Source organism: Xiphias gladius, chromosome 12 (assembly GCF_016859285.1).
Source record: "Xiphias gladius isolate SHS-SW01 ecotype Sanya breed wild chromosome 12, ASM1685928v1, whole genome shotgun sequence".
NCBI classification, from domain to species: Eukaryota; Metazoa; Chordata; class Actinopteri; order Istiophoriformes; family Xiphiidae; genus Xiphias; species Xiphias gladius.
In genome coordinates, this window is record NC_053411.1 from 7,012,174 (window position 1) to 7,032,539 (window position 20,366).

At 39.8% G+C, this 20,366-nt stretch overlaps 1 protein-coding gene across 3 annotated transcripts; it reads left to right on the forward strand.

The window, feature by feature from the left end:
- Nucleotides 1-226: 226 nt before the first annotated feature.
- Nucleotides 227-19,781, forward strand: LOC120797663. 3 transcript variants are annotated; one of them, XM_040141510.1, is made up of 11 exons: nucleotides 227-322; nucleotides 11,169-12,622; nucleotides 13,337-13,584; nucleotides 14,886-15,091; nucleotides 15,415-15,575; nucleotides 15,892-15,995; nucleotides 16,161-16,221; nucleotides 17,465-17,553; nucleotides 18,369-18,491; nucleotides 18,911-19,011; nucleotides 19,148-19,781. In XM_040141510.1, exons 2-11 carry the CDS (start codon nucleotides 11,197-11,199, stop codon nucleotides 19,599-19,601), a joined length of 2,973 nt encoding a protein of 990 aa, XP_039997444.1. In that variant the 5' UTR covers nucleotides 227-322; nucleotides 11,169-11,196; the 3' UTR covers nucleotides 19,602-19,781. The 3 variants fall into 3 exon arrangements, with proteins under 3 accessions (XP_039997444.1, XP_039997447.1, XP_039997445.1); XM_040141513.1 differs by having other exon boundaries at nucleotides 13,337-13,578; XM_040141511.1 differs by lacking the exon at nucleotides 227-322 and adding an exon at nucleotides 9,537-9,829.
- Nucleotides 19,782-20,366: the final 585 nt, after the last annotated feature.

A 20,366-nucleotide genomic window follows, 5' to 3' on the forward strand; every position in this document is an offset into this window, starting at 1 on the left:
GTTGAAGCCGCACACTAGGGTGTTTTTCTCTTGTTTCCAGCATCACTATGACACAGCTTGACACATACTCACACACACACACACACACACACACACACACACACGCACACAGACGGTGGTGTTATGACAAGCTGGATGAAAGGCTGAAAGATCAACTGAAAGAGTGACAGCGGCCGATCAGCTTTGGTGAAACTACATCTCCTCTTCTCTCTCGTTCGCTGTCTCTCCTCCCCCATTCTCACACGTGTACTTACCAGGAGACCATACACACATGCATTTCACTGTCACAGACACATCTCTCCTCGTAATGACAAATTAACAGGTAAGAATACATTTTTATTCAAGTTCCAATTTTTTTTGTTTTTGTTTGTTTGTTTAAGCCGGACACTATAAGGTTGGAGTTTTACAAAATTACCTTCGAGAGAGTTTAACTTAACCCCGGGACCCAACAGTAGCATTATTAGCATACTCACAAAATTCTAAAACGCACGTTCTCCCCCCTGAGTGTTGTTTATCTGGCATCATTTAAGTTTTATCCAAGGGAGCCATTTTTTCCAAACTTCAGCCAGTAATATTTAGATTAAAGGTGCATATTTTTAGGGATTTTGTGGGTTAAATAATTCGATTTGTACGTTGCTTTGGATAAATCCATATGCTAAATTACGGATTTAGATAAATCCATGTAGAATTCCGGGATGTCATAAAAAGAGTGATAATATTTGATACATTTATTGCACTTTCAAATATCTCTGTTGATTTACACTAATTTTGTTACATTACCTGGAGTGAAATTTCAAATCATTCCAATGAGTTTTGATCTTCCAAAATGTTTTGGAAACATGGGTTTTGCACAAGTAGCTACAAAATCATGTTTTTTTCTTAGCCGCAGCATTATTTGTAGAACTTCAGTGTTGCTACCAGTAACATGTTGGTGTTTATGGTAATCATGAGTCTAAAAACCACAAGCTTGATGTTCTTCGTTGTGAAAACTTTGTAAAGGTATAACGATATGACAAAACAGGAGTTCGGTTTAATCCTGACCTGAGTACAGTTAAAAATATTAAGGTTATTATCTTGCTGGGATATGTCAGGAAAAGGCCCACTCGATATTTGAAGTCTTGGATGTAACCATAGAAGCCATTAATTTGCTAAGCTGTGATAATAGTGTGACTCTATACTCAGGTAGCAGATCATGTGAAACACCTAACTAAAACTCATATACCATCCCTGTAATAACTCCTCCCGTAATGAAGGCTGTAATGGTCCATCTTTGTTGAAACTTTTTACAGGCTGCAGTACGTGGTGCAGTTGTACTCCCTTACAGAGGTGTTTCAAAGTTGTATCTATCCCAACTGATTTAAATAAGGTGGGCAAAACATAGAAGAAGGGTTTGTACTGTTGTTGCTATTTTTGTCCTCCCTCGATTCTGTGACCTCCTTTCACATCTGGAGACAGAACGGGGCCAACAACCGCTTTCGTGTCTTAGACCATGAAGTAAAATTTAAGCATCTGTGCCAGCAAAGGCCCGAATCGAAGGCATTTATACCTAACATTACCAGATTTTTGCCGCTCAACATGAAAATCAAAGATAAAGAATCAGAAATTTCAACTGTGTTCATCTTTAAAAGACTTTTGTAACATTGTCATAGGTTTTCACCGTCTCTATCTGGAAGAAGGGGTTAAATGAGGAAACGGAAGATTGCAATGGGTTACAGTGCATTTCAGTCTTATCCAGAGACATATAACGATCCGCGAGAATACAAAGAAATATTCCACTGTTCATTGTTATATTGGGCACCTGATATACAATGTCTATAAGAAGTATTCAACACGCCCCAACAGAGTAAACACAAACTAAATGAATACATAAGAATCAACCTCTTCAAGTACTGCTGCACGCAGTTTAGCTTCCTTTGACAGCAGTAATAGACTTAAGTCTTCTTGGATAGTTTTGTATTAGGTTTAAACGTCTTGACGCTTCAACTTTTCCCTCTTCTTCTTTGCAAAAGTGCTCAAGCTCTGCTCAGTAGCATTGGTACCGTGAGTGAACAGCCATTTCTGCCACATATCCTTGATTGGACTGAGGACTGAATTCTGAATTGGCCACTGCACAACATTAACGTGTTGTTTTCCATCTTTTTCTGTGTAGCTTTGGCTTTATGTTTCACAAGCTTTCCAGGGCTCGCTGCAGAGAGGCATCACCACCGCATGATGCTGCAACACCATGCCTCAGAGTGGATATTGTGTGTTTCTGCTTATGTGCAGTGTTTGGCATCTGGTATGGTGGCCAGAAAGCAAAAAATTAGCCCCATCAGGCCATAAAGCCCTCTTCCACTTTGTTCCCACATGTGTTGTGACAAACGCTAACCTCAGATGTCATGTGACGTTTTTTGAACCGTGGTTTTCTCTTTGCCATAAGGCTGGGGCTGGTAAAGCATCCGGAAAGCAGTTTTTGGATCCAGTGTCTCCCTTGGAAACGTATAGCTCCCTGGCAGTTGCTAGCCTCTCGAAGGCCTCCCTCACTGGTTAGCTTTTCACACAGATCTCAGTATTTGAGGACAATCAGTCAGGGCATACTTAACGCCTCTAAAATATTTTTGTGTTCTTCCCCCTGACTGGTATTTCTTAATCACAGGTTAACCTACAATGTTCCTTTATCTTAATGTTGTTGTTTTTGCAAGGAAATGGAGTGTGGGCAGCCTAGAATTACTTGTCACAACTTGAATGCACACAAATTATCTCCAACTCTAATCAGGCAGCTGCACCAATGATTTAGGTAAATAATCGTACAACCCATTACGTTGTGCTTTATATTTGCACTTAAATTAAATCAGTTTGCAGCAATTAGTTTTCACTGTCACAGGTTTTAAAAAATAAGACAAACAATATTTCTGTCCTCTTTGACTTTGTTGTCTTCGCTTTATCATTGCATTGTGGTATTTGTTATCGTAGTTATGCAAGCATTAAAGTCACTGTGGAGAGTAAAGCTACACCAGTCGGAAAATGCTACATTAGGCTATATGAGGTAAATGATAGCCATCATCCATCAGAAAAGAATAATAGATTTCATTAATGCATTGTTAATACTCTATTTTAATCTAATCAGCAGCAGACAGAAGGTGGGTAGATCTGAATACAAGGTGCTTTGCCATTCCACTGTTGATCATTGTTAATATGACTGCACTGATCACTCCCCAGTCACTGCTTGCTCACCAGTTTCAGTGGCCAGGCTGATAATCATACGTTTACACTGTGATCAACCCTAACAAATCCTTCGAAAAATTAACACATTCTTCTGACTTTGGTTCTGTGCATTTGGAAGGATTTGGAAGGATTTAGTCTTTGACATTAAGCAGAATTTCTACAGTAACCTGTTGGTGGTATGTCAGCCTTCAAAATCTATTCTTCATTAAAATTACTTTTTATAGCTTTTTTTTTTCAGCATGGAATAATGTTAATGACAAAAAGTAAATTCACCTGGAAGTTTTATGTTGATGTAGATTAACATGAGATACAATAAAACTCTAATGCTCCTGACTGGGAAATTGGTTGCGTTTATTGGGTGGCCCCATACGGTGGCAGGTGCCAGAACCGTATGGATATGCTAGTAATAATAGCAGAGATCAAGACCTGTAGATATATAATTTAAAACAAAAACCAAAATATTTTAGAGGTGATTAATCACAATCAAAATGGCGAAGATGTATGTCAACTTTCATCACTGACAGTGGTATTTTTCTTAGCGACTGAAATTCATTTTATTTTAAAGAATGCAAAAAATATTATGTCATTACCTATTTACTGTGTGTTAATAATTTTATGGGCACTTTAGTCATATTCACTTACCAGAATAATTGTATGTGTAGCAATGCGTCAGCGGCAAATTCAACATTTATAGTAATCATCGTACAGTAATAATAATCTGTTTTTCCAAATGCAAAAATACATTATAGTGTATTGTAGTATTTACTTGCAATACTGCAAGTCAAAATCCATTATTAAGTTTGAATGCTGTGGTAGCTTAAAGAAACCTCCAATGGTTAAATTAGTTCCATTCATGTATTCATAAAATGTTCTCCAAACACCAATATGCTGCTTACTCCTTTTACTTCACCTTGGGTTGAACACTTTGACCTTTATCGTAATGGATTATTGTATTTAGAAGATAACTGAATTTAGTCCTTTGCAGTTACACGCACAACAAACCCGAGTCACGATTGTTTCTACATCCATGTACAGTGATAATACAGTAATGGAAAGTATCATATTATCAGTATCATACTGTACCAGCAGTTTCACATGTATTCTGACTATGTGTTTGATCAGACTTAATCACAATAAAGTTACGATGTTACAGAAAATTTGAAGTTGTAATTCTACTTCTTAGGTGTTCATGAATAATACGGTGTATAAAATTTGTTGTCACTCTCGAACCAAGCTCGATAACTTTCCTAGCTCTTGAAAAGTTCATTAAAAGGGGCTGTAAGGCTGGAGTAAGACAGTTATGGTCGATTAGTGTCTATTCACTATGTAAACAAGACGACGTTACCGAAACTGAGTTTAAAATGTCGGTTAACGTTCACCGTAGAACCACATATGAAACAACTGATGCTACTGCGTAACTCCACTAGTTATTGTGATCAAAGTTAACAGCATTTTAAAAACTGCTGTTAAGTGATAAACTGTAAAAAGGCATAATGTGGTGCAGACTGAAATCCCAAATTTGAAAAGAAAGAAGCCTGAAGCAGTCTTTAGAAGTCTGTAGCATTGTGGGCACGTATGCAGACGGTTGGGTCTCCGAACATTTTCTGGCCTGTGATCTTTTCAGGTGTTAAAACTCTTGTTACCGACAATTAAAGAATCGTAAGATCTAAGAGCACAGAGGGAGCATTGAATACATTAAAAGCAAAATAAGCTATATTTCCAACCTTCTTATTTTTTTAGTTAAAATATATCAAATATTAATATAGCCGTTTGAGAACTTTCATGCAACTCTTTTTGCATATCAAGCAAACCTGTCTGGGGTCCCAACACCATAACTATGAATCCCGGTGTGTATCGTTGCATATGTTTGGGTGTGTTTATAGAAAAAAGCTATTTTAATAGTCTGAGCTACAGCCACAAAGCCTAGATCAGACAGAAATTTGAATCACACTGCACTGAAGCTTTGCACAAATCTAAATTCTATGTGAGTGTACAATTTAGATGAAAAAACCCTTTCTCTGTACTATTTAGCTTTCATTTTATAGACTTTTACTGCACTGTCTGGCAGCATTTTGAACATACTGTTGTCTTTAAGACACTCGCCATGACTGTTTTTCCAAATTGGTTATCAAATGGGCATTATTTTTGAGACAGGGTAAATCTATTATTCGTTGAATAAGAGTTGCCTTTTCTTTCAAATGTTTGTATAAAATGACAGTAAGGGAAAAGTCTACCTTTTGGAAAAAATAATCTCTCTCTCACATACTTGTTGTGTGATGCACAGTTTGTCAGCAGTTTTGCTTCTGTCTGTTCAGTATTTTACATACGTCTTCATGCTTTTCAGGTGATGTTTCTAATCTACGCACTTTCTCGTGCCGTAGATTACACATACACCTACAGCATCAATGTGGAGCATCGTCACTTAATAACACGGTTATCGAGAGGGAATGAGCTTATTCAAGAAGCACTATGGCACAATCAAATATCTGCTGGCTGTTGATAGAGCCTAACTTTAGTGCCATGGCCCATTTTGTGTTTTATGCTACACAGTGTTTCGTGTTGTTTAGCAGTTTAATTTCTCTCTCATCCATTCAGTTCCTCTCTTTCGGCCAGTCATCTCTTCTTTTGTCAGTGACGGAAGACAGATGGAGAGACGGCTCGGAGAAAAAAAAAGTTGAGAGAAAAAGTCCAGAAGCGCTTGTCTCTTTCCCCCTCCTCTGCTCCCGCAGTTGTTTATGGTGAATTTGATAGAAAACTAGAGAAGCGTCTCCCCCGTACGTACTCCTCTGCACTCCCCTTCCGTCCTCTCACGTCCTTTCATTCACACATTTTTCATTCGGCTGGTTTTTCAAGATTTCCTGCGCGTACAAACACGACTATATGCAAATGAACACGCACAGCCGACACAGACAAATTAGCAGACCATGTTAAAATGACTGATATAAAGAAAGTAGTATGTGCTGAATTTTAGATGCAGAGACCAAAGACATCCAAAAACTGTTGAAGAAGGCTCTTTAAACAAGACGCTTTCAGTTTAGGTTTTTGAAGGCTAAACTTAAGGCCTTATTGAAGTGCAGAACTAAGGTTTGTAAGATTACATTTGAAAGTTTTTATTCCGGAAAACAAAATTCTTTTTTCATTTAATTATATTGTATCAATTCTTATGATGTCTTTTCTTTCCAGAACTTAATTACTGAATGTCTTAAAAAGGACATAATTTAATCTTAAAAATGTGACTAAATTCAAATGAGAAAACATTAAACCCCCCCCAACTGAATTCGACAAATTCATCATCCCATGTTGGATGATCATGAGAAACGTAAATAGCATCTCAGAGATATGCTGTGTTAATTCCCTTTAAATGTACGTTTCTCATCAATCTGACCCATTTTTTGAATGATTCCAATCATCTTCCTGGTTCTTCAGTGCTACCCGCAGCAATGTGAAGATAACACAGATATCAGCGTTGATAATATGTTGTATATAAATGGCAAATGTTTCTTTGCAGCTGAAATCTTGGCATTGACCATGGAGACTTCAGATTTAAAAAAGCTGCATGAAATATAATGTAATGTAGTGAGTATATCCGTACAAGACTAAATTGACCTATATCAGTAAGATATTACCAAAATTATCGTCATGCTAATATTGAGGTTATTTGTCAGACAAATAGTTACCACATTGTTATCTGTTATGAATGTTAATCCTGAGGTTTCCAGCTATGAGGGTGTACAAGTGACCTCAGCATTAACATAATCACCTACAGACACAGTTTTGCTCCTTTTCTAATTGTCCACTCTCAAGTTACTTATCATAAACAACAAAAAAAAGATGCCATGTGCTACTTCTAACTGTTATCTTTAATTTATTAACATTAATACCAAATATACCAAAGATTCAAAACTGATGGACGACCATATATAGGAACCGAAACACTTCTTATCCAAACAGGGCCCTATTTCACAAAAGCGATTTGCACGCAGATTGCAAATGGTGGCGGCGTCATGCTCCACAAACAACTGTCGCTCACAAATTGCACATCAATTTGTCCCACAGGGTCCTGTATCCTCTTGCATGTTTGCTTTGATGAGAGAAATTTGTCATTTTGAGCACAAAGAAAAAGATCTCCAGCTCACACATGCTGACATGTTGCAAATATGATGAAACAGGTGCCAGAACTGAATGGGCAGCATGGCATTAACCCAGCTAGGCCCGAAAGTTGCAGAACAGGTTATCGTAGCTCAGTGAAAATGAATGTTAAATAACAGTTTTGGAGCTTTTGATCTGTTATCAGAAAAGAAATTTATGTCTGATTTACAGTACATCTTTGATACAATATCTAAAGTTTTCCAGATGTAGAAAGTAAAAAAGTACTGGAACTCAAGTGGAATACATTTAATTCAGAGGCACTGACACTTGAGTATTTCCATTTTTTTAAATATAGATTTACTTTGCACATTTTAAAATTGACCATATTGATTATAACTACATTATACTAATTATAATATATCTGAATATAGTATATACAAGTATATACCAATTTCCACATTATACATGTACTCCACTACATTTCAGAGGGAAAATGTGTGTTCTTCTCCAAAAATTACCTTGCAGATAAAGATGTTACAGAAAACACCCACAAAATATAATGATTTTTTTTGTTTTTTTAACACCAAAATAACAAAAAAGGGTGAAGCAGTTAGGCCTCGCATGACCAGGACCACGTACAACCTGAAAATACTGCCAATATCTAACAAATGACTAATTTTTCCACTCTTTAGAATGAGTTTTATTCTTTTTTACCACTCAAACTTAAAAGCCTCAGGTGTTTTGGACTTTTAATGGAGTATTTTTACATTGTAGCAAACTGCTTTTCAAGACTTATGACACTATTGACAGTGAGTCATTCTGATGCTGGGTGCTGACACAGAAGATTTGCTTGTGTCCGCTTAAATGTAGTATCACATATATTACTAAAACTTTTCGATCGCTCCCTGTCTCCTTTTTATTAACATGACTGTCTGTGTATGTGTGTGTGAGGGTGTGTGCGGCAGAGGTTACCGAAGTTGCTCACAGACTTGTGGCCCATTAAGCGATCGTGGCTGAGATTGTGTGTGAATGTATGAGTAGGTGTTTAAGATTATTTGGCATAATAAAGGTAGAAAACAGCAGTATAGCATGTTAATGGTGTGCTATACGTGTGTGTGTGTGTGTGTGTGTGTGTGTTTTCCTGTGTGTGTGGTGGGTGAGTGGATGGGTGAGTAGGTGGGGCTGCAGGGTGTTTAGAGGGTTCCCTGAACCTCATCGTTTTTGTCGTCGCCTTTCTTCCTGTTTCATTCTCTCTCACTTCCTGTCAGCTGAATCAGCCGGAGACTCTTGATCTGGTAAACATCTACGCTCCCGTCTCTGAAGACGCACTCTCACACACATACACACACACTTACAAAATGTACTGTATGTAGCCACACAAAGATGTACGCATGCACATTGACGCATACAGAGGCATGTACAGGCACACTAGCAGTTGAGTACTGAAAGACTCAGTCAACTACAGTCAACCAAAGTAGTACTTTACACAGACACCCTATATAATAATGTATATTTATGTAATTAAAAATATAGAACTAAATTATTCCAGCTGCAGATTAGAAAGTTTTTTAAGATGAATGCATTTTATACATATCCCTAAGTGTTTTCATAATGCAAACCTCAGCATGAATATCTGAATGAAGAAAGAAATTAGGAGAAAGAAATGAAAAAAGGAAAAAGAGTATCAAAAAAAGGGGAGTGCCAAAAGGGGGTGGGGCACTAGAAAAGAAGAGAGATGTACACCAAAAACAGATGAAAGGACGCAAAACTTAAGGAAAGCGGAGAGATAAAAAGCTAGCTAAAAGGAGAGGATGAAAGACAGGACAAGAGAAAACAAAGCTGGGCGCTTGGTGAGAAAGAGCAAGACACAGGCAAAGAGACGGAAAGAGAGATAGAAAGATGGAGGAGGGGGCAGAGAGATAAAGATAGCAGAAAGGAGGGAGATCCGTCAGCGTTTGTTTCCTCAGGATGTGGTTACCACGACGACGAAAAGGCAGAGAAGCAACATCACTACCCGCTGGTCCCCTCTGACACCTGCAAGTGTGTGTCTGTTTGAAAGTCAGAGTGTGTGTGTGGATATGTACGTGTTTCAGTGAGTAACTGAGTGAGTAAATGTGTGTGTGTGTGTGTGTGTGTGTGTGTGTGTGTGTGTGTGTGTGTGTGTGTGTGTGTGTGTGTGTGTGTGTGTGTGTGTGTGTGAAAAAGAAAAACCACTGTATATCAGTGGCTTTGTGTGTCCATTTTGCTCTAGGTATGTGTGACAGACAGTGTGCGTACGTGTGTGAGTGTTTGCGATGTCAAAGGATACACAGCAGAATGAGAGAGAGAGAGAGAAAGAGAGATAGGAAGGACCAAGTGACAGCCTGAAAATCTAAAGGGGGGAAATTATAAGACTACACTCAAGACAGTGAAAAACGAAAGAGATAAAAAAAAGTCAGAAAGAATGATGAAGAAAATCAGAAGAACAACCAGAACTCAAAAACATGAACAACAGAGGACGGACATCTGTGAAAAGGAAATTAAGCACCAACGACTGGTAAAAAGAAAACATGTACAGTGTACCTGTCTTCATCTCATCTTCCTTCGTTCTTTCTCTTTCTTTCTGACTCACTTACTGTCCTATTTAGCGCAGAATGTGGTTTTAAGAAAGAAAAAAAACAACAAAGACTTAATGATTTAATGCAGCGCAGTGTAAATGTACTCTAAGAGAACTTTCAACAAGCTGCCTTGCTCTTGAAATGTTTTTTAAACACAGTAAAAACTGAAAAGTGTTGGTTTTGTCACACACTTGATTGCAACAGTTTTGCTTAACATAGCCCTGGGTTTCCTGGCGAAATGACCTTCTCTTTAACTTCTTGGCTTCTCCTTCTTGGCTTCAGTTCGGCGCAAGCGTTCATGTATTCTTTTTCAGACTAAGTTGTATGCGGGCATTTTCAATCGCATCTGATAATCTTTCTTTTAATCTGTTTTATGAGAGAGGAAAATAAAACCAAATGGCATCAGTTAAAGTAGGCCGTGTTAGCATAAATGCTAAACAGAAATACGCGTGCTATAAACTGTTAACCAGACTTAGAATACAAACTTTAAACCTACAGCCTGCAAAATTAATTTGAGGCAGTGACTGAGTGTTTTGTAGTACAAAATTCAGATAGTACTGTGTACAAGTTAACAAAAAATTTACCTCTGATACCTGCAGGGCTCTGTACAAGCCATTTATGGACAGAGGATTTTGGAGATGTGACAAATCTTGCCTACTGTCGTTACTTGAAACAGGCCAATTTTGCCGAGCACTTAGTAACAACATCATTCATACAGTAATAAGAAAGGGATGTTACCAAAAAATTAATTACAGTACTCAGGTGGACAGAGATCTAACATGCCTCTGTTGCACTAAATTCTGTGACGCATCGGACTCTGTGCCGCCGCAATTATTTTACAATCCTTTCTCGCTTACTTTATTTTGATAGCAGCAGTTAGCAAAAATGGTGCCATAGTACTAGGTAGGGTCACTTGTCTTTACCTGATGGACGCTCTTGTCTTTAGAGTTAATCCTCTACTGTCACGTAATCTCCTGAGTCATATATTTCGGTAACCTGAAATCACAGCTATTAAAATTTGTGTATCTAAATACCATGGGTGCATCATGTTTTGGTAACAGCTACTTGATATGGATGAAATCGTTTGCAGTAGCAATATAGCTAAAATTTCTAAGTAAGTCATATATTTCTGATGGGTAACACAGAATTTGGTGTAACACTGGTACTCTGTAGCCTACTGTTGAGAAGGTACTAATTAAAGTACTACTAGTAATGTTGCGACATGATTAGATATTTGTTTATTCATACTTACGTTGTATTTCTTTCTGTGTCGTGTAGGCACTGTAGCTAAACCCAGCAAGCGGTCATGGACAACCGTTCATCTACCCAATCCTTCCCCAGCCTCCACCACCATCGCCACCGCCCATCCTTTCAGCTCACCTTGCCCAGCCTTCAGAGCCCAGAAGCGGAATACCAGGCTGCCGTGGACTCCCTGGAGCAGTACGGAAGCAGGGGGGGAGAATCTACAACGTCTTACTTGACTTCAAGCACCCCTTCCGGGGAAAGAAGGGGGAGCAGTGGGGGTGATAGAGGCTTCCAAAATACAAGTGGTAGTGGTCTGGATGGGGATGCTAGCTTGGGAGGCCATCTTGACAGAGATAGCCAGTTAGGCAGCCATTTTGCTGACATCTGGTATGGTGTTAGCAAAAAAGAGGAAGTTTGGGAAGACGGTGAGAGTTGTGAAAGCATTGCAGATGATTTTTATAGTAAAAGTGATTGCTATAGTAACGCAAATGATGCTTTTTACTCCATGAATTGTGGCAGCGAGCAGGGACTCAGGCGTAAACTCAGAGCAAACTATAATAATTGTGCCCAAGTTAGCTATGAAGCTAAAAGTGAAACCGTTTACAATAGGGAGGCTAACATTAGCCACTTTCCTAAGCAAACTACTTCCCACAACAGAAGTATTGCAGGAAGCTTTAGTGACAGCAGTGTAGATTATTGTAGGACAGATTCAAGAGTGAGTGATAATTATTTAAGAAGAGAAGAAGACTATATTTCCAGCTGTGGCTCGGGTGAGGATCAGCTTCAACCAGCAGAGGTTGAGGGACCCTGGCTCAGTGTCTCTCCCTCGAGTCAGACTGGAGAAGGGAGGTGGAGAGGAGCAGCAGACACCCTTACTTCGGCCTCACGGTGCCTTCCCCAGAGGTCAACTATCAGTATCAGCAGTGGGACGTACACTCAGAAACTGGACTCCTTCTCTGAGGCTTTCCTCTCTCAGAGAAAGAGCAGATTCCCTGTGATTTCCAGTGGGGATTCCTCTGGACAGATGTGGGAATTTGGAGTAGGGAGAGGAGAAAGCCCTGGGTTGGTCAAGTCAAGGCACAGCTGTGCTTTTGATTCAGACTCCTACCTGCCTCCCTCCTCCTCTTCTTCACCAGTTCACCCCTCTCTTCCATCTTTTCCCTCTCCTCCCGCATCGTCTCACCTCATGTCTTCAGTTCTTAGTCCTCCTCCCACACCTCTACCTCCTCCTTCTCAATCGCCCTCCAAAATGGACTCTCCCAGTGCATTCGGAGGAACTGGACATTCAGTTTCCCAGGGGGGAGAATCAATGGCTACGCTCCAGTTTTTCACGTCCCGCCTTCAGTCTCTCCCATCTGTCCATTCCTCTGGGATGATATGGAAGTTTCCACTGCTGTCACATTGTTTTCCACAGTTGTCAGGTGACCCCAGCAGCAATGAGGGCAACCTAGGATCTTTGCTTGGTGCTGACTATGGCAATACCACAGGTAAGGTACTGTGTGTGCATTTTTGTGAATGAAAATATGATAGTAAGAAGAGGAATATGAAATTTATAAAAGTTTATCCAGAATCTGCCATAATTGAGAAAGAAAAAAAAACTGATATAGACATACACTAGAGTACTTGGACATTAAATAACTTAAATGCATTTTATTTTCCCCCCTTACAAAAAAATAAGAAAAGCCACAGGTTAATACCCACATGTAAATTTACAGGACATGTGGGTTTTCGTAGGTGAACTTGTGAAATTTCCCATTTCCTGTATGCAAATGACACTTTCACTTTTCACATTTTCACATATAATTGATTTGTAACAGACATCTTTTGTACTATTTTACACCATGTGTAAAATGAAATGTTCACATATGACAACCAGCACACAATATGTCAGAATTACTGTAGTGTACTGTGAATTCACAAGTGGATTTTCACAAGAATTGAACAGTGTTTCAAAATAACAGATTCTGTCAGTGTCTGCCAGAACGCTTTCCTGTCTGCACAGGTAGCATTGATGTCTCTGACTTTAAAGTTTTTTTCTGTCGTGTTTTGTCTGACTGTCTGCTACACACAAGAAGATCAAGAAGTATTCCAGTTTGCTGATAACATCATGACAATACCATGACTTTCCTCTGTTTTCTACTTTACTTGTCTCCTGCTTATCCTGTTTTCATTTTTTTTTCTCTCTGTCGTTATTCTTCCAGTCCCACATGACATCCTTCAGTCTCCTGAATCGTCCTTCCTCACTTCCTCATCCCATTGTCCATCCCTCCATCCTTCACCAGGAGCCCTCTGTTCCTTGAATACTCCATCCCACCATAGTTCCCTCCACTTTCCCTCACCTCCATCTCACCTTTCTGGCCAGCATTATGAGTCAGCAGAAAAGATAGCTACTTACTTGACCCAGAAAGTAAACAATGGACCAGCCAGTGTGAACCAGTCACAGGTACAGGTACTGAGTGGTACTTCTAGTTTTTTCACCAAAATAATACAATTTGAGGACATTTAACTATTTGGGGACGTGTGCTTGTGTATTTTCTCTTGCCGTGGGTGAGAAAAAAAAAGCAATTGCAGTTTTCTCAGGTCGGAGATGTTCAGTATAAGTCATGATCATTTGGTTGCCAGGTCGTAAGCTCACATTTAAAAGAAGAATCCCTTCAGTTTTTGCAGATCCTCCACTGATGTAGCTGGCTTAATATTTTTATCCAGGCAAAAAATGTCTGCAAAGTAATTTATGAAATATCTCCAAAGCTAATGATATTCCCATCAGCCTCAGCTGATACTTTGTGTTTAGTGCCAATTGGTAAATCTTAGCATGGTAACACACTAAGCTAAACTGGTATACCTGCTAAACATCATGTTAGTATTGTCATTGTGAGCATTTTAATTTACTGATGTTAGCATTTAGCTCAAAGTACAGCCTCACAGAGCTGCTCGGGTGATTCCGTACTAGCTTTCTTTTTATTAGCCATTAGTGGATCATTCTGTTGATTGTTGGAACCTCTAGTTTTTGGAAGAAGGCTGCTGAATATTTTGGCCAAAACCATGTATTGATAACTTACAGAAATGTATAAGTACAGGAGTTAGATTAAAAAGTAAATAAAAATGTAAATTTCGAGACATCGTGCTTTTGGAGCTCTTCCTCGTGAACAACCACTGACATGTTTGCACATTGTCGTCACTCTTCCATCAAGAAAACCCAGGAGACTGGGTAGCAAGGAGTAAAACCTGCTACAGCTGGAGAAGCTGTACAGACATAGTGGGCGGATGCTTTTTGTCAAGAAATTACGTTAACTAACTGCATTATTGCTTCTAAAACCACAGTCTTAGACAGGGTTTTCATTTTTAGACATGTTGAATAGATACGTTGTGTAAAGAAGACACATTTAGAGTTGATCAAAGGCATGATTTTCTCTCTCGACGGATATAGGCAATCTGTTTCGCTCGCTTCCAAACTGGGCTAAAGATGTCATGGACCTATTTCTGTACTTGTTGGATGGAAATGAAATTACCTTACTCTGGAAAAATGGCAAACAATTTGGCTCAGAATACATTTTAGACTGTTTTAGACTCCTGTGCAGATGCCTCCAAACCAAAAAAAAAAAGTTAGGTCACTGTCCAAATACTTCAGCTTTCAAGACTTTGATTATACATACACTACAGTTTACTATCTGGCTCTTATTTTTGACCATGTATTAATTAAACAAGGACAAGGGTAACACTATAAAATGCTTTGTCCTTGGATTCTTACAGCAACCACCCTCTCCAGTCTACACTGGAACTCCGTTTCCCAGTATTCTTCACTCCAGCAGGGGTCAGAAGAGGGGCCACTACACTCCCCGGCCCCTCCTCAATCCAGTCCGCAGGGGGACGGGGCTGTACTCCTCCCTCTCATCTCTCCATTGCGGAGAGAACAAAACATCATGCAGGGAAGAGGAAGAGAAATGTGAGCTGTTACGGTAAGTAAAATGTCACATCCAGGAAGATTTTAAAAAACAAATACACCAGACCACTGATGATCAGTGATCTGTAGAGCAACTGGATCATGGTGAAGATAGCAACACAGCAACTAATATAGAGTAAAAATACAGTATCATTGTGTTAATACAGGGTTGCTGTATTATTAGACTCATAGACTGACAGATTTACAGATATTTTGGCACTGACAAAGAAGTAATACATGACTGGAGGTATTGATACTTTCTATCTCATATTGTTGTCTTTTATGTCTATTTCCACATTCACTCTCATTTGTTTCCCCTTTCTCTCTCCCTCTTTCCAGGTATGTCAATGTTGGTTATGAGTTTCAGGCAGTGCTTCCTCCGTTCTTCGTAGATGGTGAGGGGTCAGGGGCGGGCTCACCAGAGGAGGAATCCCCCAGGGAACAGTTACTCTGGAAACCATGGCAGGAGCTGGAGGAGAGCGCTAACTTACAAAACCAAGGTAAATGGCATGCCTAAATGCAGTCTTCCACCCCAAAACTTCTTGCTAAGATCAACTCAGAGTGATGGCACGTAAAAAACGTAGGTGAATTCTGAGATTCTAAATATGACTATTTTTGAGGGAAGACAAATTTCTGACCAAAATAATGAAGAGGGGATATGGGAGCTAAAAAATAATTTGGGATTAAGATGGAAGATAGACCATGAAAACATTAACTAACATAGTAATATATGGTTTAGTTTATTAATTATAATGTGAACTTTTAAAAATGGTTGTGTTTGTCTGTGTGTGTGTGTGTGTGTGTGTGCATGCACAGTGGAGAAGCTGTTGTCCATGTGTAGTTCGAGCTGCCTACCAGGTGGGGGCAGTAACACAGAGCTGGCTCTGCACTGTCTGCACTACTGCCAGGGGAACACAATGGTAAGCAGCCAGGAGGAATAATAATGCAGCCTTTCTTTCTTTCTTTCTTTCTTTCTTTCTTTCTTTCTTTCTTTCTTTCTTTCGTTCCTTCTTTAAACCTATTCAGAACCATTGCATGCCTCATCTGTCTGTTCTCTGCCTCCTCCATCCCTCTCTCCTGTGCAGGCCACTCTGGAGATGCTGCTGTTTTCACAGCCCTCACCAACAGGAGACTACCACTACTCTGGTAACCTTTGACCTTTGACCTCACTCTAACTATTGACTATCCTATACCTGTTAACGGATCATTTCCTAAGTGATCGCCTGATGTTCAGATAACTCTCTGGCTTCAGTCTGGGTATTTATCAACAGTTAATTCCTTCTCTTTCACCCTGTTAAATAACTTGACTGTCAGTTATTGTCAAGTGCATCCCAACTGTTTATATTTCTTAACTGAATCTGAATCACAGATTAGTCCAAAATGACATAGTATAACAAGAATGTTGTGGTTGATGAACTAAGTCAGTATTTTTTAGTTTGAAGACCGATTATCTGTGTTCAGGTCAATTCACTATGGTTTCATTTCCAGTTTTTCTCTAGTTTTTGGCACCTTTAACTTAGTGAAATTAAACCAGGGGACAGAAGTAGGAAGAAAGGTAAAATTAACAAAAAATTGTTAGAATGAAGTGGAGTGTTATGTTTGCATATCAAAGTGTGAGTCAGCACAGAGGAACTACTCCCATTCTAGTATAATAGTAGCCTTTGTAAAAGCCCAAACCTCCTGCCACTTTCATCACATGACATTGGCTCTCTGTCTTTCTCGCTCGCTCTCTCTCTCTCGCTCTCTCTCTCTCTCTCTTTGTCTCTTTGGTGCATTTAAATCCACAAAGAACCATGTAATGTACAGAATAGACATTGTTCTGCGCAGTAGTGTCCACTCATGTGGCTGTATCCCTGTAGACAGGGGTACTACTAAAAATGTTGGTTCCCCTGACAGCAGCTTAACAACATTTGGATGACTAAAACCCCCGGCATGTCCCAGGACTCCTCTCCAACTATTGACCCCCTGAATCACTCCAGGTCACCACGGCAAATAACAAACACCACCCCACCTGCCTGAAGCATGTTGAATGAAGTCTAACAATGTGTTTACATATCTTTGTGTGTGTGTGTGTGTGTGTGTGTGTGTGTGTGTGTGTGTGTGTGTGTCCTCAAGCAATCTACATTACGTGTAATTTAGCAACTCAGTCAATCCCCACACATGTATTTATTAACTTTATCAACTCTACACGTAAGCAAAGGTACATGCTACATGCAAGTAGCGTTGTTAAAGCAGCCAGACATTACAATCCACATCGACAAAGTCCTCAGTCTCATCATCTCATCATTTCTTTCACCAGTTATTGTCATACATTTCAGATTGACCTTTTGTTTTTTGCTTTCATTATGTGTATTGTCCTCTTCTCCCAACCCCTTCTCTCTCTCTGTAGGTAGTGAATTTTGGACGGATACTGAAAAGAGTCTCTTCAGTACAGCTCTGGGGACTCATGGAAAAGACTTTTCACTCATACAGAAAATGGTATAACAATTATTTATGCATCGGCTTTTATTTATGCTGCATTATTTTAATGGTTACCCTCCTAATGTGTTCCTTTTCTAATCGGTCTTTGCCCTAATCTAAAAGTGTACATGCATATACACACACACAGGTAGAAATTCTAACTATTTTCTGCAGCTGTGTGCAGTGGTCTGTTCCTTGCCTGCAGCTGTTTTGTTTTCGGTGACTCACCGTGCACTTCAGTGGGAGAGCAGCAGAGACATCTAAGTGCAAAAATGTAGTTTCATTCTTATTATGATGATGCTAGGAAGCCAGAGTAAAGACTGATGTCTAAGCTCTCATTGGCCTCTGATCATTCCCAACAGCTAGAATGTATGAGGACCTTCCCTTTTCAATTCATTAACTCCCTTTACAGTCACCTGAAAGCAGCAGTTACTGCATGTCTTCCATCTGGAGTCTATAATCTGAACGGCTTAGTGCAATTAAACTCTCCAGATCCGCCAACTACCTTGATTAAATCGTATGCAACTGTGAGATCACCAAAAGTGCACCACCTCTTCCACTGGGCACTGTGCACATTGAAAATGACTACACGTTGCAGCTAGATTCACAAAATTATCACTTGAAAACTCACTGACCCAGGCTGTAAAAAGGGCTGTAAAAAGTGTCATCTTACAGTGTGGTAGCGCAACTGAACGCGTCAGCTTGAGTACGTTTTCTTAAATGTGTCAGTCTGAGGTAGGCATGGAAAAAGTGTGACTTTCAGGTTGATTTTCGAGTGCTAAGTACTCATTATGTGTGTGCTTGTATGTGTTTTGTGTGTTTGTATGTTGCAGGTAAGGACTAAGACAGTGAACCAGTGTATTGAGTTTTACTACCTGAGCAAGAAGCTCCTGGACAAGCAGAAGAAACAGAAGGAGGAAGAGAACAGAGCTGGAGAGCACGAGCAGCAGAAAAATGTAAGAAACACTTGAAAGGAGCAGTGGGAAATAAAGAGTCTACATCTTACATCTTTCTGCCTCTTGTCAAGCTGAGAGAACTGTTTCTGTTTCAGTATCTCCCTTTGCTGTAGTTCTCATTCCATGGCTCTCTGTCTGTCTTTTCCTGTTGTTGTTGTCCTGCGTTGATTAGTCTGTTCCCATGACACTCTGTTGGCTCCACTGCATCAGGCTTCCTGATCCCTGCAAGATAATCCTCATAGATAAGAGAAACGAATGGAAGAGAATAGTGTACTTGGCATAGCAAAGAATAGGGAGTATTTGGAGTATTTGTGTAATGCTGTGCAATGAGTTAAATGCATTACACGATTATCCAGTGTGGAATGTAGCTCAACAAGTCAATCACAGCATGGTGTTTACAATTGGTCCCTTTTTTACAGGTGACGCCCATTTGTCAGCCAGTGATCAGACAGTTTGGACTGGAGGAGGCAGTTCCTGTGCCCTCATTGGCCAGCTTCTTCCCCTGCAAGCTGTGTGGCAAGTGAGTAGGACCAGACATACTAGAGGAAGCTCCAACCCACAACCTTCGCTGTGTTTGGCTTCTAGGCAAGCAAACAGATGGTTTTGGTTTTCAGATTTTCTTTTCATTTCTGCCTCTTTCCTCTTTCTCTCTCCAGAATGTTCTATAAAATCAAGTCCCGTAACGCTCACATGAAGATCCACCGGCAGCCCCAGGAGGATTGGACCGACCGGCGGCTGCAGCACCAGCTCCTCACCCAGCGTCTGGCCCTCAGTTGTTCCGCCAACCTCATGCCCACCACAGGCAGTAATCTGCTTCCATCTCAGGCCCCAGCTCTGGCCTTTTCCTCCTCTGGCCTCGCTGGAACATCAAGCAGCAACAGCAATGCAGACAATATTCTCAACTCTGTGACCAATAGCAGCATCTCTCCCAGCAATGCCAGTGTCCAAGATCCCAGCACTGCAGTAACATATGGCAACGCTGCTGCAGACTCTCATGTAATCATCAATATTGATGCTAGTGACTCAAATCAAAGGGAGCCCACCACTGTCTTACCTTTCCACCAGTCATGGGGCTCATTTGGGCATGGCCCCAACTCTGCTGCCTTCTAATGCAACACAGAAGGGAAAGAGGATATAGGAGATGGGTCAATGGGGGGAAAAGAGCCAGTCAACTGGCCACTTTGGCCTGTGATTTCAAACTAAAATTCAAACTCATTTTTAATTCAAACGTCTGTACTTTGTAACTCATTTTTAAGAAAACAACATTTTTTTGTAAAGTGTGTAACATATTTAAATGTTTCTTATGGCTTTGACATTTGAATAAAAATTGTAGCCTTATGATTGTTTTTGAGTTCAGTAAAACCTCAAGTAGTCGCATTTACACAAATCAAGCAAATGAGATATAACAGGTTCATTAGTGATCTTTAGAGGTGCTTGTAGGCAGATTTTTTTACCTTGGACAGATCAAGGCTAGCTGTGTTCCTGTTCCGAGTCTTTGTACTAATGTAACCTAACTGTCTTCAGGCTGTATCTTCATATTTAATGGAGAGACTTGAGAGTGGTACGTCAATCTTTTCATCTAACATTTGGCAAGAAAAGCAAATAATAGCAGTATCCAAAATGTTAAAATTTCCTTTAACTCTTACACAGTCCTTTGATGAAGTGAGGACGAGCTAAATCGTCCCTCATTTCCAAAAATGTCTTAAATTTAAAGGTTTAAAATTCAAAGTGGTTCTCACAAAGATAGACATACAAGAGCACACTCACACACATCCACAACGACAGACATACACATCGCTTGTTGAAAGGTTTTGATATAACACCATAATGGACTAATATTGACCTTGGTAGACCATTTCCCCTCTTATAGCTGTC

Excerpts from the sequence above, each read along its gene's own strand:
- LOC120797663 (XM_040141510.1), top strand. The coding sequence starts at position 11,197 with ATGGACAACCGTTCATCTACCCAATCCTTCCCCAGCCTCCACCACCAT. Across the intron at positions 13,585-14,885 it reads TGAACCAGTCACAGGTACAG|CAACCACCCTCTCCAGTCTA; the intron begins GTACTGAGTGGT and ends GGATTCTTACAG. Across the intron at positions 15,092-15,414 it reads GAGAAATGTGAGCTGTTACG|GTATGTCAATGTTGGTTATG; the intron begins GTAAGTAAAATG and ends CCCTCTTTCCAG.